Source organism: Triturus cristatus, chromosome 6, assembly GCF_964204655.1.
Source record: "Triturus cristatus chromosome 6, aTriCri1.1, whole genome shotgun sequence".
Taxonomy (NCBI): domain Eukaryota; kingdom Metazoa; phylum Chordata; class Amphibia; order Caudata; family Salamandridae; genus Triturus; species Triturus cristatus.
Genome location: NC_140589.1, coordinates 962,357,006 through 962,381,964, shown reverse-complemented (window position 1 = coordinate 962,381,964; position 24,959 = coordinate 962,357,006). Strand labels below are relative to the sequence as shown.

The following is a 24,959-nucleotide window of genomic DNA, read 5'->3' as shown; positions in this document are numbered from 1 at the left end:
AGGATATAGCCCTTTCCAAATCTTGAGAGGAAGGCATCCATTCACCAAAGACAATGTAATGTGGAGAGAAAAGACGATAACCAGCAAGTGGTCTCCGGCAGTAGTACAGCACAACCTGGAGAAGGCCCAAAGAATATACACTGAATACTACAATCAAAGGAGAAAAGTAAAGGCCACAACCCTGGAGAGAGGGGACTGGGTGAGAGTCAGATTTGCCATGAGGAAAAAGAAGGGAGACAGCAAATACAGCCTACCTCTACAAGTGAAAGAAGTGTATGACAGGGCTGCATTGCTCAGTGATGGGAATGTGTGGTCGCAAGACCGTATGACCAAATGTAACAAGATCCTACGATGGCCCCAGGAGGAGAGTGAAAGGACACCACAAGACATAAGAGCAAGGGAAAACGAAGGAAGTAACACAACTGTAGAGAAAGACAGGACAGAAGAAGAGAGCAGTGAGGAGCATGGGGAGCAAATAACACCTGAGATCGGGGAACAGAGTGGAGAGGAGAGCAGAACCCCGAGGAGAGAAGAACTGAACACACCGAGAGGCCAAGCAGGAAGCCTAGCGGAGGAAAGTACCCAAGAAGAATCCTCCACCCCGGTAAGGTGCACTAGGGTGGGTAGAGTGGTAGTAAGACCCAGCCACTTCCGAATGAAAGACCAGAGGGACCTTATGGACCACTTATCTTTGTTTAATAAAAGAAGGGAGATATGTAGTGTTGCGCTCTAGTCCTCGCGCGCTACGTGGTGACGCAGCGCGAGGACGCGTGATAACCGGCGAATGCGCATACGCGAAAAGCGGAGAGACCCGCGAGGTCGCGTCTTTCCCGGCGCTCTCCCGCCGATGTTGAAATAAAGTATATTTCCTTCCACTACCTGTGCTCCTGGTCTTTGTGAGTCTAGAGGGAAACCCCCAACTTTACAGCTGTCATTGTTCAGCTTTGCAGATATGGGTTGCGAGATTCCAGCTTGCCAAAGATGTCAGTACTGACTGGGTAGGTTCATCTTCTCATCCTTACAATTTTAAGAAAGATTAACAGATTATGTTTCATACTTTGAAAAACACGTATTTATTATGAAATTGCTGGTTGTGGGAGAGCTGCCCTTGTTGAGGGGTAATGGCCCCAAACTGACTGCGTAGGTGGGAACTCGGGCAGAGCAGCCTTGTGGATGACGTCAGAGGCGGGTGTTGACAAAAACTATGAAACAAATCGGCAATGACATCAATCAGAACACACTTGTCGGTCTGCTCAAAAATCTACTTGCAAACAGCTCATTTTTATTTCAGAAACAATGACTGGCCAAACAGCGGATGATTGTCCTAAAAAAAAAAAGAAGGTTAATGTCGATTATAGTAGGGGACAAGGTACAGAAGATGGAGGGGTCCGATGTCAACACTGCCATTATGAGTTGCCGAAAAAAAAATAGTTTCAAGCCTGGTGTGCCCATGCCTGTCTCGTTGTGTTTAATGGACTGTTAGGCACGGATTGTTAACAGCACCCTTTTGAAATCTTTTATCTCGAAATAACTTTCAACAAATAAAAACTGGAGCTGTTGTTTTATTGTTTTTTTAATTTATGTTACAATTGACTTATTCCTGACAATTAACTCAATTTATTGTCATTTTGACATTGGAGCACTTCCGCGAAATGAATTGTGCTCACTCCATTTACAAATTTAATAAAAATAACATCCGTGTCCGCTTGCAGGAGATTTCCTACTGGGTGTAATATTCTCATGGAACAGGAAGGCCCCCTCCTGGACTGACTACATACTGTGCGTGTAAGGAAGCTATGAGCCAAGTCCAGCAAAATCCCTCAATGTCCTGTGAATACAATGTTTCTTTAAACCCCATTGACACATATTTTAAAACTGCATATAAGCAAAAGTGCCTGACTTTTTTCACTGTCAAAAGTAAAACTATTAACAAAATGGAAGGGTAAAAATAATATTCATTTATTTAAAGTAAAATGAAATTCACGAGTCCGAGTCCCTTAAAAACATTATTTTCCGAGTGTTCTTCGGCAGCCGATTCACCATATGTTAAAACAACTTTAAAAACACACAAAAGTAATTTTTTTTACTGCATCTTTGGAGCTTGAAAACATGGAAAGCTAGTTATTCGTCCTTGTAAGCTCTACAGATTTGGTTACATTGGATGCTTCAAGACGTCACTCCCTCTGCATATAGTCTTTTGATTTAGAGCGGAATCCGCCGTTTCAAAGGACAAAGTTCCCTTTAGATTGACTCCATTATTCCAATCCCTAGTATCTTTCCTAATGTCACTTCCGGAAGGTGGCATGTTGCGGACCGTAAACGAAAGAATACCTAGCTAAAATGGTCAATTTAAATGATTCAACACAGCAGGTTTCTATTAGCCATATGCTAAGAGGACAAGCTTACAATTTCTTAGGGACAGCATCAGTACAACACTACAACGCCACTCATTATGGCGAGATCAAGCTTAACGCTCTACCTGTTCAATCTTTTGGCATTTCATCCTAAAAAAATGTATAAGGAGTTAAAATGAATAGAACATTGGAATGTTGAGGTTCCATTGAAGACAATGGAGTGCTCTGGGCGTCTAATGGATGGCAGAAACCCAGAGCATCAACATTCCATCGTTTGATCACAGTATTGCTGTGAACAAAGGCCTCAAGGAGCCCAAAGGGGTTTCAACCCCCTCGGGCTCCGTGAGGCCTCTATTTTACAAATTAGAACAGTCTGTCCTCTATGGGCGGAATGTTCTAATAGCCTTAGAGCCCTCCATAGCGGGCTCTCCTGGCCATTAAAGGCCCACGTCCTTGTTTATAGCCCTTACCGAACGCTAGAATGGGCCTTTAACGGCAGGTAGATCCCGCTAGGTTGGGCTCTAAGACTATAATGGACCACTTTAAAACTCTTGTGGATCTGCTGCGTCTTTCTCTGTGAAGGAGCTACAAGGCATTATCCAAATGACAAAAGACCACGTCACTTGAATCAAAAGTGGCGCTCCTTCCATCTTCTCATAATTTAACCCCTTCAGCGCTCATGACGGAACCACTCCGTCATGAGCCACGGGTGCCATGTGCTCATGACGGAGGGGTTCCGTCATGCTGCGGCCGTTGGCCGCCGCTCCTCCCACGCTGCGCTGATTCCCCGCCTGTGCGGGCGATTAGCGCAGTGGGCGGAGTCATGACGGAACCACTCCGTCATGAGCACAGCTCAACCGTGGCTCATGACGGAGTGGCTCCGTCATGAGCACAGCGCCACCGCGCTGCCCCCAAACCCCCCCCAGCGCTGCGGCGGAATTCCCGCCGCAGCCAAGGGGTTAAACCTTTAGTATGGACGAACACTGAGACAACATGGTGACCTGCTTTTCACCGATGCAGCTGGGAAGAGGTTGATGCAATTTCCCACATTTCTAATCAAGGGCATTATTTAAGTATATTCTGAAAAAGATTTTTGGCAAATCAGGGGACTGCACAGTCCCTCCATTTATGTACAACAGAAAATTGGCAATATTGTCTTTAAATCCACCACATGCTTACGACAATCCAGAATGCCTGCATTTACTGGCATCAGAGAACCAGCTTTTGGGAAGAACAAACCCTGGCTCTGCAAGAAGCAAATTACATGACAGTCCCTTATGCCCACGACCCGGTTGTAATCTTACTTCGACCATATGTCAGCCATGATCACCCTAGAACATCATCAAATCCACCAAACACTTTAAAATTGCATCACAGAGCAAGAGCATAATATGGATAAAATCTGTCTTCACTGAAGAATATCTGGATTTGGTTCAGCGTAAGTGCAGCTTGAAAGTCAGTCTTTCTTCCGTGCTTTTGATTTCGGGGCTGAAGAAAATAAAATAAAGAATGATTAGCAAAATTAAAGAGCCCTGCATGAAGGTCTTCTGATACAGCAACCCTTCCAACTCACAAAGATTTTACAGTTTTCGCACCCTAGGTCTGTTATTTCTTTTTGTGGAGTTGTACACCAGAGGCTCCATGAAAAAAGGTAGGGCGTAAACTCAGTCCGCCTGCCCAACTGTGGTGTGAAGGACTTGGTAGCCTCCCTCCTCTCTGTCTCTAAGGTTTTACATCTACCTCAAGGCACCTGAAAGACAATGTCGTCTCGTCTGCAGAAAACCATACACCTGCTCTTCAGCAAACTATCCTGGTTTCCTGCATCGACCACTATTCCACCATTGGAAAGGACTAAACTAGGTCATCTTACAGGGAAGCTCTCAGAGCAACAATCTTCATCTTTTGCTGTTGACCGCACCATTGACTGGATCTAACAAGCACAACGAGAAATCTGAAAAGCCACTGACCGTTAGGGTTTTCTTGTTTGTAGAATGTTTTCAACATTTCCACAGCTTCCTCAGCTCGATAGCCACCAATGCACTATTGGGGAAAAAAAAGACCTGACTTATGAAGATAACTAAAATGAACTAACCAATTTAACTGATGTGAAAAACAATATCAACTAGTATATCCCAAGAAAGAACTACTTCCGGGGTTATGTTTCTATGGCGATGATTAATGTGGGAAAAGAGTCAGAGGTGTGTATGAGGCTTTCAAACGAATGTCAAGCATGCACAACACAGACAAATGAATCCAGAAGTTTTCGCTGTGGCAGCAGCTGCCACCAGACAGTGACATTTCTGAACCAGCTCTCGCCCAAAGGATATGCTGCTAGTGAAGTTTCAACTCTTGAACTAGTGATAACCACTTCTAAGGGGTGAATAAAATAGAAAAGTAGGGACTTCTGAGAACTAAAATGTATTCCTGGTGACGTACATTTATTTATTCTAGTGCGTTGATAAATGTGTATATGGCTTACAATCAAAAAATGTGTTATTCTTGAATGGCTTGGATCCAGGAGCAACTAATAAGATCGTACATGCAGATAGTAAAGTGTTGAAATGGTTTGGGCACAGAATAACTATAACAGACTTGACTATAGGTTCTAGTTGGCCAATGGTAAACATGGTGACCTAACTGATTTGTAGACTCTGCAGGAATGACCCTGTGCTATAGCTTATGTTTTGCTGCTTTACATTTATTTAATTATGTTACATTCTAACTCTACCAACCTTAATATGTTCTAAATTAGGCTAAAATGTTACTTTAGATTATTGGGTTTTTTTGTTGCTAAAAGTAGTTGATTTCAAAATAAAGCCAACATACTTTATTAGAGTTAAAGTCAATTTCTTTCATCAAAAAATATGTAACTCACCTTTAACCCCTTCAGTGCCACGCCCTTTCCCCCTCCTGTGCCGGGCGTTGTATTAGTGGGTGGGGTTCATGACGAGATAGTCTCGTCATGGGCACAGCGCAACCGTGCTCCATGACGAGACTATCTCGTCATGGGCACAGAAGAGGTTAAGCATCCATGGCCTAAGAAGAACAAATCTGGATATTTCTTAGAGGTCATTTACTTATTATTTCAGAGGTTGCCTTTTTAGGTCTGGCATTAGCCAAACAGAAAGGGTCTTACTATAGTTATATGTATAATATGCTTACATAAAAGGCCCTTCACCATAACACTCCAGCCTACCAGGCCAATAAACTCGAACTGTCTGGTGCTAGTCGTTCCCTAAGACGCACCAACTCCCTACTATTCAAACCACAGAAGTTCAACAAAAAGAAAAGTTACAACTGCTCCTTCTCTGGTCTAGCCCCGAGAATATGGAATGCACTGCCTCCTGTAAAAAGGTCAAACCCCTTGACTACCTCCTTAAAAAAGAAGTAAAAATGCTTCTGTTGAATAGTTACCTTCAAGAGTAGCACTGTAGCCATTCACCTTGACAATTTCTTCAGTGGGCACCTCCGGAGCCTGAATATGCTGTACTATTGTTATATTGTATCTGTTTTTTCTGCTTGCTAAGGTCTCATTGCATTTTTCCCTGTATGAATATCTTGTCTGCCCTTTATACAGAGCTCTGATACCCTGCTGGGTCATGTTTGCGCTATATAAGACTCCCAGATAACATAAATAATAAAATAAACTAGAATCCTGTTTTTAATGCTGGTATGTATTTGAATTGACAACTACAGTTATACTTGCAACCCAGTTTTTCCAGCTTGCAGGGCTTTGCTTTCAGTGCTCATCTGTCATGTTTATGGTGACATTTAACTATATTACTAATTGCAGCTGAACTGTTTATTACAATCTCCTATTAATTGTTGCAACCCTATCTGTCTGTTTCTCTATCTGCATGTGTGCCTGTCTATTTATTAGTTTTATTTGTCTATCTATTGGTTTATCTACCTCTGTCTATATAACTACCTGTTTGTCTGTCTGCCTGTCTGTGTATCTACCTGTCTATCCACCTGTCTATCTACCTCTCTGTCCATCTAACTACCTGTTCGTCTGTCTGTGTACCTGTCTATCTATTTACCTATCAATAAACCTGTCAATCTTTGCAACTCTATCTACCTGTCAATATACCTGTACATCTACCTGTTTATCTTTCTTTATCTATATATCTCCATCTATTTATCTATCTAGGTAATCTTTTATCTATACAACATTCTTTATATATGCAACCCTCTCTATCCAACAGTCTATTTATGCAACCTTTTCTAACTATGCAAGTATCTACGCAACACTACCTACCTATACTACTCTATCGGTCTCCGCAACCCTCTTTATTTATCTAACATTTCGACCCTCTTTGTCTATTTGTAATAAAGATTTCAAATAATTACAAAAAAGCATTAGCAAAGGCAAGAGACTGGAAGTCATCACCAAACCAATTAGCTTTCTAGTTCTTGAGTTAACCATGAATTTTTGATGTTACTAAAATTATGTGTGTAACACTGTTATAGGGGTTTTCAGCCAGACTTAATCAATTAGCCTGTTGTGTCATTCACATTGGTCTTCCACTCACTCCAGCATGCATTATGGGGCAAAGGGGAAGTTCACTTCAGTCACTGGATGACTTCAAGTGAGTTATGGCATGCTGCCATTTCAGAAAAGCACATCTTCACACCCTTCAGTGCCACTGACTACTATGGTAATATGTGCTTTATAGACCATGAAAAGAAGTTTGCCTTAGATAATGTTTTTGTTATAAAGGGTGAGGGCACTGCAGCTTACAAACAATAATTTTTTTTAAAAACCATGACAGTACAAAATAGCCAAAAAGCTGGCAGCCTGTTCATGCAGAACTTTCTGTTATTTGTATCTTTGGTCTGAATATATTATATCTCGACAAAATGTCCAGAAGAAGGTTGTTTACAAGTATCTGAACAAGCAAACGCGGTCATTATCCATTTTTCAAGAGCTGAAGGTCGATGTGTATGTATACTGGCCACAAGTATCACTTACCATAATTTCTGTTTTTTTTAGCACGAGTTACAAGATATCTGCAATTTGTAGTAGAACATGCTGAACTAACCCACATGATCACACCACGTGAAAAAGTCTTCAACTAATTCAATTAATCTACCAAAAGGTAGGAACTGCCTTAATTATGAAAGGACTCGATAAGTCACTATGCGTGCTCTCTACTAAGTGAGAATAACACCAAAATCCAAAATGGCATCAATGTTTTATCAAGACTAAAAAGGTGTACAAGCTGCAATGATTTTCACTTAGTTTCTTAAACTTTATTTGACAGACTAGTCTGAAACTTACAGAACAAGGCTAGTTGCTAGGCGTTTTTGTGGATGACATTTCCTTTACCAATGTACCCACCCACATGACTTGATCATCTGCCTCTGGCAACAATTTGTAATCAATCTTACGCAAGTGAGTGTATGTGTGAGAGAAAGAGAAAACATGTTTGGGTGATAAGTTTGGGAATTTCACTGATATACAGTGGTGCGTCCTATATATAGGATGGAATCATGTCTCAGAAAATATAATTTTAGGATACAGTTCATAGAGTTTATTGATATGTTCAGGATTCCCATCAAAACAAAATACTCAAGCACAGTTACCTCAAACGGAGTTCCGGTGTTAGGTAAATCATCTGTAGCGATATTCAGAACTGAACCACAACCCCCAAATCGATCATTACGACATCCATATACGACTAGTGGGATTTCTTAAGGCAATTGTTAAGATCAATAGACAAAAAAGGCATAACAATCAGTAGCCTCTGTAGGTAAAGGCGAAACATTCTTGTAAAGCTTTTTCGAAGTAACTGTGATATTCATGGTTCTACATGTGTGATAGGGATACTTCCACTTGCCAGTCGGTAGTGAATTATGAAGCCTGACCATTTAGTGACATGCGGCAGGGACTGAGTTTGAGCGCTGACAAAGATACCAATTTTTTGTCCTGATAATATTGGAGAAAGTAGAAACGGGGGAAAAAAGGATCTGTAAAAAAAGGAATCTGTACCAAGTGATAGGCTGCAGACAAAAACAGCAGTAGAGTCAGCATGTTGATGGGAAGGATCTCAGAAGAAGGCCAGTCGTGCTTGCACCGACGGAGGATTTTATCAAGGAGACTTACCTAGGACGTTTGACTCTTGAAGGCATGTCAACATCGCAAGCCGCTGTGACGAGTACAACTGTCCCACAAAGCAAGCGCATAAATAAAAAGTCACTGCTCCTCTAGGAGAGGTAGCATGAATTTCTATTACCAAAATTGTAATGAATTTACAATATACACACATAAAACTAAAGAGTGGAGACAGCAGGTCAACTGCATAAAAACTAATGGAAGAAAGTGGGCAGTAGCCTATTCTGTACACTAAAGAGACCTTGCAAACCTTAAAGTGAGTTTAAGCAGAGACAAATGAGATACAAATGAGGTATTTGAATTAGCTTAGAAACAATTTTTGAAACGTTCTCTCTATAGAACCAGAATCACAATAGAAACTTAAGTCCCCACATATGTTCGATCAAGTAAAAGGCTGATAGCAGGACAGACTCACTTTAGGGAATTCATAACCAAACTCGGGTACCCTATGAACAATCACTATCCAAGCTAAATTACATACTTTTTTTTTTTAAACGGCAGACCCCACCCTTCAATGAGAAGGTATGCTTCATCATAGGGCTCCTCCTCACACCCGACGAGCATGGGCTACAACCCTGAATCAACTGGGGAGCTCTTGGATGTTTTTAAAGTCATAAAATAGCTGATCTTGTAAAGGGCTACCTAACAAAAAGATAATACTATCCTATTGCGATATATACAGAGATTAGTAACTGCTAAAAATGCATCATGATGGACATCCCTTCTCTTTATTGTTGCCTACATGTGGGTATAGTTCGAAATAACAAGGGGAGTAGTTTACCCCTCAAAAGAGGTTGACATGTTTCAGCCTATGCCTTTGTCTTTTGAACAAAGCGCAAGTGGGCTTTCTTCAGGACCTACTCAAAAATAATTCTCTGTATATGTGGACCACAATCGGTGTAACTTATATGAAAATTGATTTTGATTTTTGACTGTATATTCCTGAGGCGCTATGTCACCAAAGATAATCATTTGGAATCTGTGAAAAATTATTCAATAAATATATGATGAAAATATTCTTAATAATAACATTCCCACTCAAAAATTGATAGGATGCTGTGTCCCAAACCATGCAACGCCAGACACAGATCAGTCTCAAGTTCCAAAGCGGAATATGAGCTGGCACGCATTAAAGATACATTCTCAACCTTCTTCCACACACTATACTATTCTGATCACACTGCTACTACAGACTTAGAGGGTTCATTTATGTTAAACTCAAATGCCACTGTATTCTTTGCAGAACAGAGACAAATGCTGGAAGGTGAAATATCTGAAGACAAAATAGCAAATGCTATAGATAAAATAAACCACTACTGATACCTGTGTTATACCAGATATTTAAATGTGAGTCTGAATCTGGAGGAGTATCACCGGAATACAACAGAGCCTGAATCTTTCTAATTTCAAAACCACAAAAACAGACATTTGTATTACGGAAGTTCCAGGCCCATATCTATGTCAAACTTGGAGAAATGGGTTTTACCCAAATCGTTCATCGACAACCCATCTGAAGATGTTGTCTCATATACTATGGCAGAAAAGAGACAAAAAAATAGGACAAACTCATGTGACCCTTGATGCAGAACAAGCTATTGATTGCACTGAGTGGAGCCAAAGTGTGAATGAAAATGTGCCTGGGAGAGAACTTTATGCCATAGGTGAAATGGTTGTATGTTTCATAGAAAAGTTTCCTTCAATTTATATTTCACCGATTTGAATAAAATGACTATTCTTTAGTTATAAATACAGCACAGTGTATACGGGCCTGTAGGAGCAGAAGGCCTGCTGCTTATAAATGCAACACTTTTAAATGGGTGAACATGAATTTGAAGAGTTAATGATTAAAGTAACTTTTAATTTTAATTTTATTCAATTTAAAAGCATTTAGAATCATCATTTTGTTCTTACATTCGAATACTGAGTGACGAAAACTTTAATTTAAGAGTTAAATACTTCAGTGCTTCAGTTCTTTACCTCTGTGACCCAGCCTGGCCCATAAATCTGACTAAGCACTGCTCCTTATCAGGCTCTGCTATCTGCAGCCTCATGATAACACTGTAAAGTAAACATAGCCTTCCCTTTAAGTTAAAAGAAAAATTTGATCCATTGCTTATTTAAAAATTAACTCAAGGCTCCAGCTACTATGAAGGTGTCTAGGAGCCACTGGTAGCTGGTGGTCAGCTGGTTGGAGACACCTATTCTAGTTAATACAAATGCTTATTTTGTTAGGTTTAGTAGAATCCCATCCTCTTCTTTAACCCCTTCAGTGCCCATGACGAGCTGGACTCGTCATGGGCTGCGGTGGCGCTGTGCCCATGACGAGTCCAGCTCGTCATGAACTCCGCCCGCTAATGGAAGGCGCGGCACTGGGCGGGGAAAGGGGCGGGCATGCAAGGGGTTAAACAATTCTCCATCTGGAACAGAATTATCACAAAGTTAGTCAATCTCATTTAATGTTGATACAGCACAAGAATTGTCCATACTTAGCTAGAGTTTCCTAAGCAGTGCTTCTCTGTAACCTCCTCTAATAGGCACTGATATAGTAGTAGGAAAGTTATACTTGAACTTGAGCCGTTAACTGAGGTATTGCACAGATCTAAAGATACAAAGCCTATTGGATTGTAGTCATTGGTAATGCCTCAGTCTTCTCCAAGTTTATTCTATGCCCAGGAAATTTTATAAGAAGGAGATTACCAGGGTTCATTTTGGTATTAATGTTATTGTGTTTCCTGGTGTCACCATGATGGCATCAGCATTTTTATGCCCTTCTGCTGCTGTGTCTATCCCTTTTATGTTCTCAGATTGGCCAATGGTTATAGAGCTATTACAAATAACAGCATGGAGAAGGGATAAGCCTGCTTGGTACCTCTCAACACTTTGAAGGACTGCAATATGGAATTTCCACAGTTCCACAAAGGTGTGTGCTCGTTATTAAGTATGAATGGCTTCCTCCACTTTCAATTAAGCCAAATACCTCCGAATGTTTTATGAAACATGTTTATTCACTCAAAATTCCTCCCATTTAAACAAAAAAAAATTCTGTTATAAATATGGCACCATGTATAAAGCCCACTGTGGGCAAGATTCTTGGTCTTTGTAAATGGGACACTTGTAAATGGGAGAAAATGTAAATGATGAGTTTTATGGAATCCATATAAACAAAGCTAACTCTTCAGTTCAATTTCATCGAAACAATGCCATATTTATAAGTGAAAAATACAGCCATTATTTTAAGTTAATAGAAATGTAATGTGAAGAAAAAGTTACCTACTTTGAACGTTTTTGCAGAACAGTTTTGTGCACTTTAAATTTCTACCATTTGTGTTAGACATATGACAGTGCCACATATGGCAACGGGTACCTCCTGTGCCACAAGTACATACAACCATTGAAGACAATGGGGTAAACCCTATGTCCCTCAAAACCTGGATATTAACGGAGCTACAGTGAGCTCTGTCGGGTGAAAAAATTGCTTAAGCCGGAACTAATTGATAGTGAACTGTGTCTAACCCAAATGGCACAATGTATCTATCCCAGATAGCACATAATAACAATGAAGGGTCTCGTAATTACTTTAACGTGGAAAGAGAGTCAAAATGCATTAGAACACTATGAATCTGTTTTTTCGAAAATTATATAGCATTTTTTAATACTGGACTTTATAAAAGGCTGTTGCAAACACACATGATAATTAGAAAAAATAAAAAAGGTGCCTTTAGTGAAGAATTGTAACATGAAGTGCTCAAGAACATGAACACAAAGATAAACACAAGTTGAATACACAACAATATAACACTTTATTACTTAGGAATTGGACAAATGAATGAAGCGTTGACGTTTCGACCCAAAGGGATGCGTGGTTGATTCTGCAAATTGGGTATGTACAACACTTTCTATACTTGACTCTCACAATAGCGATGATGCATAGTCCAAGGCTTCTCAGTGAATTAGTGTGGGCAGCAAGAGCTCACAATTCAACAACCAACCAAAAGACATAATAACCTAATGCACAGCAAGAATGCAGGTACTTTAATCCTACAAGAAATGTAAATAATATGCAATCTAATTAGGTCAGCAAATACAGGGTTGTAGCTTTGGTTGTATTTTCAGTATTCACTAGCTGGCCCGCTTCAGGATTGCCGCTCCGACTGGCTGACCCGCAGCTTTCTGGCAGAACAATGAATTAGGCACAGGTGGGAGACTGGCAGCGCTGGTTACAGAGCAACTCTAAGTACACTGCCGAACACTCTCTTTCTTGGCCAAGAAGGACCTGGGGCTGCAACAAAGGAGGGGGTGGGGGGGTGTTGAATCCTACTCTTATACACATTTCCCAGATGGGAAATGTGCATCTACCGGTTCGAACTTCAGAACCAGGTTTCGAGTGATTCTCTTTCCCGTATGCTTCTCAGGTTACTCTCCAGAAAAAGCCTTTGGGTAAAGTGATGTTTCTCACAGCAGATCGCCTTGGGTCTGTCTCCAAGCAGGACTACTCACAAAATGGGCACAATGAAGTGTGAGGTTTTCAGCACCTGGCTATCATCCGCATTTCGGACACAGTATCAGGGACAGACAAAGGAGCAAGCATGCCCTAGAAACATCCTCATCCTGTACAACAGGAACTGCAGTTCCAACTTTCACCCTTACCATCTACCAAACGGTAGTGATCAGGAAGAACTGGTCAGCAGCGCCTTGTAAGAAAGTCCTCAAGAAAATTCTAAGGGGAAGGGCTCACACTTAAGTTTTCGGATCACCAGCCTTTTGTGTTTGAGGGCACCAGGCTATAAAGATTTTCCCTATTTCCTTATCTCTTTAAAAAAAAAAGTATTGGCAAAGCCATTAGGATTAGCCTAAGTGGGAGCTATTGGCTTTGCCATTGTCTTTTGGACATGTTATACAGCAGCCTGGCTAAAACTGAAAGTGAAAAAAAGAGCAATGGGGTGGCCAGTGCTATCAGCACGTCAAATCGTTTGCCTCCAGGCTGGGCAAGTAAAGACCAGGGAAGAGGGTTGGGGTACAGGCATGCAAAGATGAAGGAGAGGGGCAAATGGGAAAGAAGCATTAGCACCTGAATCACAGTACAAGCAGTTTACAGACACTAATCAGGTTAAAGCAATCTGTGCTTGTTATAAAAGGCACTGTGTCCTGTCTCATCAAAGATAGTGCTCTGATTGATGACACGAACGTATAAAAAAAACCTTCTGAAATCAAGCTTAGGTTAGGCGAACTGCTCCTTCGAACCATCTCCGACTTAGAGATCTCGCCTGGTCTTCCCTTCCCATATTCCACCAACAGTTTTTTCCTATACATATGAACACATTTATTTCAAAGGCTGAGGTTGTGCGGGGTCACCCCATACCAAAGAAATTACATGGCAAGGTAATGTCTAAGAATAGATTGGCCTCGCAGTCAACAGCCTTATTAAAAACAAGCTGTTAAAAACAACTTTGAAAAATACTAGCAAAGTAACATAAATGTGAATTTGGATAAACAAGGTTGATGCAGGAGCACAGAGGTACACAAAGACAGTCATATAAATGCTGGTCAAAGTTTCAATTTCTTAAACTTTTCTGCTTCTAGTGACAGAGCTATGAAACATGACCAGAGAAAATGTAGTCTTGAGGTTAAGAAGGTTGGCTGTTAAGCATGAACCTGAGTTTACTTGAGTAAACTGTGAGATCCTATGCCTATGCCCGATTTATTTTTACTAGGTTGAATTTGGTAGTGCTTTGTAACATTCTAATTCCATAACCCGCTGCTGGATAAAAATGTACGCATATAAAATTGAACAATCAAAACCAAAAAAGTGGACTGCGCATATTGTTAAAAAAAAGCCGGGTCTTTTAGGCTGCTTATAGCAGCTTTAAATATTTCATGCACAAGGAGTAAGGATTTGGCCATTCTTGGATCCCACAACCTCCGGTGTGCACCAGAAAGGAGCTGTTCCTAAAGCTCTAGCTTTCCCCTTATGTGGTTGTGCTCTGTTGGATGTCTGTGGCGGTCATACAGCTTGAGAGAGGGACTAACAGAGGTGTTTCTGACTCACCATTTGCTTATAGAAGGCCATAAATGGGTTCAAGCTTTTACACATGTGCTTTTAGGCCATCATTAATTTAAAGATTGCTCAATGACTCAAGCAAGGAAGGGACAAGTGGGTGGGGGTATGGACAAGCAACAATAAAGGAGAGGGGCGGAGGGGGAAAGAAGAAACACACAGAAGCAATGGGTGGGAGGACGATGAAGCAACGGTACTTCATTCACAGTGTGAGTAGTGGGTGGACACTAATTAAGATGAATCAATTTGTGTCAGGTACATGCTCGGCAGACAGAAAAGGAAGGGATGCCCAGCATGAGCTGGCCAATTTGGAGGCAGAAAAGAAGAATGACAGTGATACCAACGAATGGTAACCAATGGGCAGGCTGAGCCTTTTATAGAAAACAATACCCTTGAAGCAGCAGGACATGTGCTGTCCGCACATGAGATCTAATAGGCGAAAGTGTTTGAAGGTTTAGAGGTCAAAAAGGTTCTTAAATTAACAGTGCAATACAATTTTATCTAACTTTATCCCAAATATCATAACAGTATTTTTAAGTAACAAGATCGATTCCACACAAACCAGCCAATGTAGACTGTATTCAAATTTCACCAAGATCTACATTTTTCTTATCGTTAAAACGATGCCAAGACCATCCAACCACATTTGAACACACAGTAAACTAGATTAACGGTATTAGATTTAAAACACACGTTCTACATCATCTGTATATAGCTGCAACATACAATACATAAGCTCTTGATTAGTGAGTGTTTGAGATTGAGTGGTGAAAGACTCATGAGTGAGTTATAGTAGTGATCACTCTAACACTCTCGAAGAAGTCAGACTGAAACCATCAAAAATCATCTTCTGCAACCCTAAAAAAAATGTGCAGTGACCACAGAAGAGCAATAAATGAGGACATGACACTCAATGTACTTCCTTTTGAATGGGACATCAGGGTGGAGTGTGAAATCAACACTACCAGCTGTATGACAGCAAGACTATTCTGGATCTTCTGAGAACAGCTTTCTTACATCCGATTGTTGAATCAGTAATCTGAACTGGTAATTATGAGGATGTTTGCATGCACGGATTTCTGTTACAAATGCACAAATAAAATAGTTTCCCATCAAAATATTATTACCTTACCCGAACAGCTATTCAGCATAACAGATAGATTCTATGCTGCAAGCAAGGTATCCTACAAGGTTTCTTACACCATCTTGCATAGAAGCAGCAAGCAAATTTGCATGGCACTTCAGACATCAATCTGTCGCTGCAGGATTGTACCTGACCACGAACATTCATATGAAAACAATATGCTGACATTTGGTTTCACAGCATGCACAAAGAAGAAAGGATACTGAGCAGACGCAAAGCAGCTGCACACATGATGCATGGCTCAACAGTCACATAGAGGGTCGTGTGTTCAAAGACGTCGGCGGTCCTCTTGCTATGGCGCTGGCACCAGTCCAGAACCTGATCAATCGCCACCATCTCTGCATGTCTGGTGGCCTGTGGATGCAGAGAAAAAAACAAGCATCTGGGTGGAAGATCTTTATTTAATGTCACCTTGAAGCTGTGGATCAACGGGCCAAATTAACAATGCAATCAAATTATTCACTCACTGGGAGGAAAACAAAGTTGGAAGGGGCAATATTGATGCTTCATCCTTAACTTTTAGTAAGGCTTTTTAAAGCAACAACAGGTTTGTAGCAAACACAATATTAAAATGCTATCAATCCTAGCTAGTGCTTTTCATTGCCAGGATGCTACTAATTGGATTAATTTCAGATCAAGTTTAATAGTTTTTTAAACTATTTAGATCTATTTTTATTGAGAAAAAAGGACTACTACTTATTAAAAACCTTACTCCTCAGTCCAAAGACAGAAAACAGTGGAAAAACATATAATCACTTATGATGAAGCAGCCAGAGTAATTATTTATGCCCTGGAACCAAAGCATTAATGCAAAAACAACAATTGATGGACAGAATGCAGAACAATGTCATACATTCACCCCTGTACAGAGATCTGGGCCTAATTCCATCGCCTTTTTGCTCACCATGCCATTCCAGTTCAGACCCATCCATATGCAAATCAGTCTTGACCCTGTGCCCGATGGTACCAGTCCAGCCCTAACTGCCAGGCCAGGTGCTCCCTGGACGGGAAACAAGCATCCTAGGACCGGTTTCAAGCTTTCAGCCCTCATCAGCCAGGATAGCTTGACTCCAGTGGCATGGAGAGCACGGGACCCACGTCTGGGCATACCCGTCCAACTCGGGGTGACAAATGCAAAAACAACAATTGATGGACAGAATGCAGAACGAATTCATACATTCACCCCAGTACAGAGATCCGGGCCTAATTCCATCTTTTTTTGCTCACTGTGCCATTCCAGTTTAGACCCAGCCATATGCAAACCAGTCTTGACCCTGTGCCCAATGGGAACAGTCCAGTCGAACTGCCAGGCCAGGTCCTCCTTGGACTGGAAACAAGCATCCTAGGACCGATTTCGAGCTTTCAGCCCTCATCAGCCAGGATAGCTTGACTCCAGTGGCATGGAGAGCACAGTACCCACGTCTGGGCATACCCGTCCCACTCGGGATGACAAATGCGAAAACAACAATTGATGGACAGAATGCAGAACAATGTCATACATTCACCCCAGTACAGAGATCTGGGCCTAAATCCATCGTTTTTTTGCTCACCATGCCATTCCAGTTTAGACCCCGCCATATGCAAATCAGTCTTGACCCTGTGCCCAATGGGAACAGTCCAGCCCGAACTGCCAGGCCAGGTCCTCCCTGGACTGGAAACAAGTATCCTAGGACCGGTTTCGGGCTTTCAGCCCTCATCAGCCAGGATAGCTTGACTCCAGTGGCATGGAGTTCAGGGAAGACCTGGCTTGGCAGTTCGGGCTGGACTGTTCCTATGAGGCACAGGGTCAAGACTGATTTGCATATAGCTGGGTCTGAACTGAGGTGGCGAAGTGAGCTAAAGAATGATGATGGATTCAACCCAGATCTGTGACTGGGGGGGTGGGGGGGGGGGGGAGGAGTGTCTGAAACATTTCAACACTCTGTCCATCATCTCCTTGTGTTTGCTCTGGAACCAGAGCATAGCAGAGACTGGAGGGTGGTTCTTGTTCAGATTAACAAACTAACAGTGTGAGGCACCTGAGCTGGTTGATACATTCCCATATTCCTTTTCCTTTCCTATACACCTGGTTTCTTCAAACTCACACAATTTTCTGAACTAGGGGTGTAGTCGGTGTGGTAGGAGGGCAGAGGTGAGGGCATGTGGGCAAAGTATGTATAGTATCCTGCGTTCATGTGGGTCCCTGTAAGCCAATAACATGGCAATGATGACAGCAAACATCACCCCAGGACTGCCAGATATAACTAATGTATTCTTCATGTTGTCTGTATACAAAACGACTGTAGCTTAACCTGAAATAAGGATCTCTACATTCATCAATTCTAAACAAAACAAGCAAAAAATACAGGTCTGATACACAGCAATATTCAGCTCAAACCCCTTAATCGTTTAGTTTGGATTACATCTCTTCACTTAATATAGTAAGAAAAAATAAATCATCCACACCTTATCTATCAAATTGTAATAGATGACCTCTGAGATTGCTAAGGCAGGCCAATGCAGTTAAAATCAGGGGTCCTTCCAAAGACTCGTTTTATAAATGCATTATATCACGATATTATACGGAAATGCAATATTGAACAAAAAATCAATAATTTGGGCATACAAATTAGCATTAAATGGAAGAAACTGTGCCAACACCAAAGGGAAGGCGATGAGGGGTTGGTAGGGCTGCTCTGCTCAACTCCAGCCTTTCAGGTCATACAACTAAAATAGAGGCTTTCCCACGGGAGGATTTGTAGACGAGTTTTTAATATAGTTGAACTCATCCTATCCCTTAATTTTTTCTTTCCAAATCTTCCACTCATGAGATTAAAAACAGTAGATAAAAGTGGCCCAAACATACTTTAGGCCCAAGTATTAAATTAAAAGACTTTTGAAGGTTCAATTCTATAACTATTTGTAAGGTATTTGGAACTTCTATCGCTTCAGAATATTTAATCGTGGTCGCTGTGCACCGCTTTAAAATTTCAGAATTATCTACAGTGCGGATTTATTAGATTACAATATACTGAAAAACTGGGAAGGATGGGTAACGATAGTAGGCAATAAAATTAGTAGTTTCAAATAATACCAAATGAAAAAGAGGCTAAATAGCCTCTCCGGTCACAACTGCTGGCGGATGCATATGAAGCAATCACTCAACAGGTACAAATGTTATCAGGAAGAGGGAAAGTTTGCCAGTCGATGCACCTACATGACACAGTAAAGGAAACTCTGCCATCACATAAGTGGTCCAGAAAAGAGAGATTACTGACAGTCCCCTCCCAGAGTTTTCTCAAAGATGCAAACAATATGCAACTAAAGATTAATAAATCTGCAAGTTCATTGTAGGGTGTGCACAGATTATTTTGATCTTCCAAAAGTAGATGTCGATTTGTTAAGAAATCGAGACTTCTCAAGCATTATTTAGCAGATATGTCCCATGTGGGCAAATATGAGAAAAGCGCGTACCATGATGTTTTGGATTAGCAATATAGCTCAATTTGGAGGGCTTCTTGGTCCCCACTTTTTGCATGATTGCTAGAAAATAACATGAAATATAACATGCCCAGAGCCATAAATGTATCTTATAACAACTTTATTTAGTGATGTATTGACCAATCGTTTATTTAGGGATGACTACTAGAAACACTAATGGGTTTCCAGATGATTGCAAAATTTACTCAGTCTGGTCATTATCATATAACTGTCGATCAGAAGAATTGTACTTCACATCTATCTGGCAAGCTTATCAGCCTACTAGATTAGAGCTACAAACAAGAAGCTAAACATTACATTTTCATATCTGTTTAATCCATTTTCATACACATAACTTCTCCTATAACCACTTCCTGCGAGGTGGTATGATAGCTATCAGCAAATAAATGTAATAATTCTGAACCCATCCACACCCTCTCCCGCCCGCTTTCCAGAAATACCAGCAGGCAACAACCTCCCTTATCTGTGTTGTTTGTGAATGTACCAAAGGTCACGCTAACACGTTTGTACATAGTTCCCATGTCCCAGCACTCAGCATTCCTTTTGGACATTATTGTACCAACTCAATTGTATTGCACCCACCCCCCATTATGGGAGTGGAACTGATTGTTGCGTAGGAACAATCTGGAGCACTCTAAGATAGCAAGGTTGACTCAGTTTATAGTATTTCCCAGATGGAATAGCAATATATGGCACCCAGTCTATGTAGTAGTTTTGTTCCAACTGTTGCAAGATTTTCTCCATCACTAGTATGTTCACATTCTATTGATCCAATTGTATTAGTCTAGATGGTTAAGCTCTGCTCCATTTAATCTTTATAGTTTGGACTGCAGCCATGAGTGCTACAGTATGTTGCTCGCCTCACAGTGATTTATAGGACCTCCTCCCTGGCTAAGGTAGCGCCCAATGACCAACTCCTGGGTCTCTCGCTATATACATACCTAAAGCTGCTTTTATCTCAAACAATGAGTTCCCAGTAGTTCCCCAGTTTTGAAGACTGCCATAGAAAGTGTGTTAATGTACCGGGCGATTTGCACCCCCTCCAACAGCTCCCATCTCTCTGCTTGTCCCATTCCGCCAGTTTCTGGGGAGTTCAATAATAACGAGACAGTAACTTTATATAGTGTTTGTTTTAATTAGCAACCTTTGGCCTGGTAGTTTGGGCCAGACTGCTCCAAATGGAGCAGGGTCAAGACTGATTTGCATATAGCTGGGTCCAAAGTGATGTGACATGGTGTGCAAAAGAACCATGGACTGGGATGCGACCAGAGTAATTACCGGTGGCTGAGATTAATTCAAGCAGTCCATCCATCACTTTTTGTATACTTCAGTATGTCGCCCTAAGTGGGATGGATATGCCCAGATGTGGGTCCAGTGCAAACCGTCACTGGTGCCAAGCTATACGCTGCTGATGAACCCATAACAAGGGCAAAACAGGTCCTGCATTGCTTGTGTTCCGGTTCAGGGAGGACCTGGATTGGAAGTTCGGACTGGACTGTTCGAATGGAGCAAGGTCACGACTGATTTGCATATAGATGGGTCCAAACTGAGGTGACATGGTGTGCAAAATGAAAATTAGCCAGGATGCGGCTTTGGGAAATTACCAGTGGCTAAGATTAATTCAAGCATTCTATCCATCACTTTCTGTGTACTTTGGATATACGACCTTTGTCATATACTTTACTCCACTCTTTGTCCGTCAGCTCCCTTGGGCAGAGAGTGGTTAACTATCAATTGTCTGTAAATAGAGGATATTGTACGTTCGTTGTGGTTTGTGTTTTTATGACGTATCAAATGGCGTTAAAGGTCTAAATAAACCTTCTTCCATGCCAGGTTGAAGTACCCAATGCATAACTTGCAGATATACGAAATGTTAGCTTTAGGGAAGTGGACGTTTATAATAGTTCTTGTGTCCTTCGACTGCTTATTTTGTCCATTCTTAAATGACAAATCCACCATTACACATCAATTGTTTTTCTACTGAATAAAGGCTTGTTTTCCCATGGCTGGTTGAAAGTCAGGGTTGAAGTAAATGGGCGTGAAAGTGGATGAAAATGAGATGAGTCCATATCTGACCTCTACTACTTTATCCCTGGTAAGCAGTGTAGGCCATGTAACAGGAAATGCGTACAATCCCCAGCTCCTATGATTTCTGGCCATTCAAGGATTTTGGATAGTGGCTATTCTCTGGAATACTGGAGGTCTATTGGGCACCACTGTTTGTTCGCTTCAAGATTCCTCCACTCTATTAAGTAAAGCAACAGGGCAGCTTGATGATAGGATTGTTTGTGGAGCACCACCAGACCCCTGGCCTATTGGTTTGTATGAGTATTTGGCTGACATTCTCCATTTCCTATTAGCTCACATGTAATTGTTAATTAGAGTCGTTGTTGGAGGATCTCTTTGAGTAAATCTTTACTGGTACAGTCAAACATGGGAACAATTGTGTGTTGTAACTTGGCTAAAGCATCTCAGTGTAATACATAGATTCTTCAACTTGTCTTCCTTTGGGCACACAAAACTGCATCACTTCTCCACACTGCATGCGTTTAGGAATTGGCAGTATGGATCTGGTCAAAATGCTGCTGCTCTCTAAACTGTACGATGCATTTTACACTATCTCATTCTTCCCCCACATTATGAAGGCCTAAAGTTCTTTGGATTGTGACCTTAATCATATCATGTAACGAAAACTAAGACTTAGACATCTAAACTGAAAGCATGTATACTGTACTAGAAGGAGTGGAAGTTTAAACCATAGCTGCTTTATCATCCTGCACTAGTTGGTTCTTGCTTACGTGCTCTTTTGTGAACCCAAGCACTAGGGCTGTTGGTCGAAATTGTTACGATCCTAATTTCTGTAGTTTACTCTAGCTCTGGCATAATCCAGGGCTACCCTGCAGTGGGCGCAACCTCAATCCCTCCAATTACCCAACCCCATTACCTTCATGGGCTGGAAAAGGCACCTGTCATTCTGCAATGATGTGAAACCACAGTGCGGAACATGACCAGGTTACATGTAACCATTTTAATACCTCACTCTATGTATTTAATTTAGGGTTTCCTATAAGAAAAAAACGAACGTCAGTGAGCTTTACACTGTAATTTGGTGGTCGGACCATCCTCCGCCAAGCTGACAAAGTAATTTACTCCATCACTCTAGCACAGGTGCCAACTGCCAAATTATGAAATGTCCATCAGCCTGATGGAAATTTAAAGAATTCACAGCAATCGGCGTCAACACAGTTCCCGTGAATGCATTGGAACTTTGTTTCCAAAGTCTTTTTATTTTCAAGAACAAATGCTTTCGCAAATAAAAAAACAATGCCTTGCCCGCCTTGGGAGTCATCTCCCATGGCGAGGAGGGCCTTTTCAGTGTTTTACTGCCCCTTACGGCAGGATTTTACTGGTGGTAAGGGGCAGTAAAAAAACTGCAATATGCCTGCCTATCCAAAATGGGCAGGTAACATGCAGCTAATTCTCACACAGTCCTTACTCCATCAAGTTTAGGGCATTATTATCAGTACGGCGGTCCGGAGACTGCCATACTTGCAGTGGCGGTCCAACCACCGTGATCTGCCCGCCGTATTAGGAGTACAGTGGTCAGGCCGCCAGCAGCCTGCTACAACACTGCCTGCACTGCCAGAATCCTATCCGGCGATGTGTGAAATGAGCAGGAAATGAGGAGGAATGTAGGCGGTGCTCACGCCATGAAAAAACTGGCAGACGGGCAAGGTGGGGGCCCCCAACAGGGCCTCTGGGCAAATCTGCCCATCGGGGTAGGTGCAGGGAGCACATGATGTGCCCCCCTCCCCACAAGTGCATGGTTGTGTGTGCACTGTGTGGCATGCACGACATGGTGCATGCAACACCGTGCATGGACGAGCATTTGGTGCAGTCACTGTTGCTGTGTGCTGTTTAGGCTCTTCTATGACCCTAACATACCTGACGCCTTGACACCGAGGCCACAACGCCTAGCCCTGGATTATACTCCTAATTCGGCCGGCGGGTGCACCATGGGTTTGGCGGTCTTTCTGGGACCAGGGCGGAGGTGGTCCCAGACGGAGACCACCAAACTTGGAATAAGGTCTATTGGGCCAAATGTATCAAGCCTTTTTCCAGTTTGAAAACGGGCCAATTCTCAGAATCTGTCCGTTTGCGAATGGGAAAAAGCCTTTTGGGATGTATCAACCCAAATGGCCATCGCAAAATAGAGAATCGCAAAATTTGCGATTCTCTATTTTGCCAATGCAATTAAGGAATTGAAAATTGTGATTCCTTATATGCAATTGTGGAAGCACCAGAAATTTGCTATTTGGCCTTAAGAAACCACAAATTACCACCAACTTCAAGTTGGTGGTAATTTGCGATTTTCTAGAAAAAAGCATTTGTTTGCTTTTCTCAAAGTGCCATATGGCGCACATACATGCAACAGGGTGTCCTTTTGGTACCCATGCACCCTTGAAATTGCATTTGCAAATTGCGATGACCTATTTGGTAATCGCAAAAACCGAATGTCTTCCCATTCATTCCTATGGGCCTCTGGGCCCATAGGGATGAATGGGAAGGTATTCATTAATTGTGATTCGCAATTTGCGAGTCACAATTAAGAAATATGTAGGATTTGCAATTTTTTTTCCCAAATCCTACATACATCGCATTTTGCGATTCTCAAATTACGAATCGCTAAAAATTGTAATTTGAGAATCACAAAACGCTTTTTTTATACATATGCTCCTTAGACTTTTATTCATGGTCCTACGCATACACGACAGGTGTTCATAAGTATCTTTGCAGATCCAGATAGATTTTGAGAAAAGACCACCATGAACACACTGACAAACCAATCGCAGTTCTTTGAATGAACTCAGTAACTGTCTGTTATTATAATCGTAATAGATCTACATAGATTTAGTTACATGCTTTTGAATCTCGATAATCTGTTTTGTTCATTTTATTTCATACCAGGTGGAGAGAGGGGGATGGTTTGTACTTCTATAACTAGTCTATTATGTCATTAGTGCAGGCAATAGCTCTTTATATATAAATGCAATTAATTTGAGGGTAGGATTAGTGGTATTTTTTACCACTCAAAATGTACTTTTTGTGATGTACTTTTTGTGACGACTGACTTGGAATACGAAGCCAAAAATATACAAACATCAATAGATAATAGTAAATGTCCTTCCACCGAGCTCTCATATTCTCCTGTTAAAAATGGTACCCAAATGTAGGAGTGGGCCTTTCTCATAGACCAGGAAAGACCCAGAAACATGAGTAGGCCTTAGCATTAGCAAAGACTCTTAGATTTTGCTAAAATTAATATCTATAATGTACTTACTTATTGGGGCATTTTGCCAGCCCTCTTCATCTACTGGTGTGATGTGCCATTTACCTTTTCCTTTCACACTACAGCAAACAGCAGTGTATCAGCTGATTTCAGCTCATTTCTAATTTCACAGTGAGTTATGGCAATTAACCCTTTCAAAAGGAGCACATCTACACACAAATATATTTGCTTTCAGCCAGTCTAGATTGATGAACGCCCGGCAGACTCCCAAATAACAGAGTTTTGCAAAAACCTTAAAAGAACAAAACAATTTTGACAAAGCTAAAAAGCGGTCAGTCAACTCCAGAACTATTTGTTTTGCCAATACTTCATTTGGGATGACTGTAGAACTTGGATCTGGTGTCAGCTGGCAGCCAGGCAAACAAACCAGTCCGGACATTCCTGATGACATGAGACCCAGAGAGGTGCCTAATGTTATGGCTAGCCCGGATGCAACCACGTTTTCCTATTGAGGAAGTCCT

The 24,959-nt window shown here is 41.5% G+C and overlaps 1 protein-coding gene across 1 annotated transcript in view; it reads right to left on the bottom strand.

Moving 5' to 3' along the window:
- Positions 1-1,938: 1,938 nt before the first annotated feature.
- The window catches only part of ADAT2 (adenosine deaminase tRNA specific 2), an 89,448-nt gene continuing 66,427 nt past the window's right edge, over positions 1,939-24,959 (bottom strand). Inside the window, exons 3-6 of the mRNA XM_085611668.1 lie at positions 15,872-16,022; positions 7,941-8,047; positions 4,322-4,394; positions 1,939-3,842 (exon numbers count right to left, since the gene is read on the bottom strand). Coding sequence (XP_085467794.1) covers positions 3,811-3,842; positions 4,322-4,394; positions 7,941-8,047; positions 15,872-16,022 — 363 coding nt within the window. The 3' untranslated portion in view covers positions 1,939-3,810. The remainder of the gene's footprint in view (positions 3,843-4,321; positions 4,395-7,940; positions 8,048-15,871; positions 16,023-24,959) is intronic.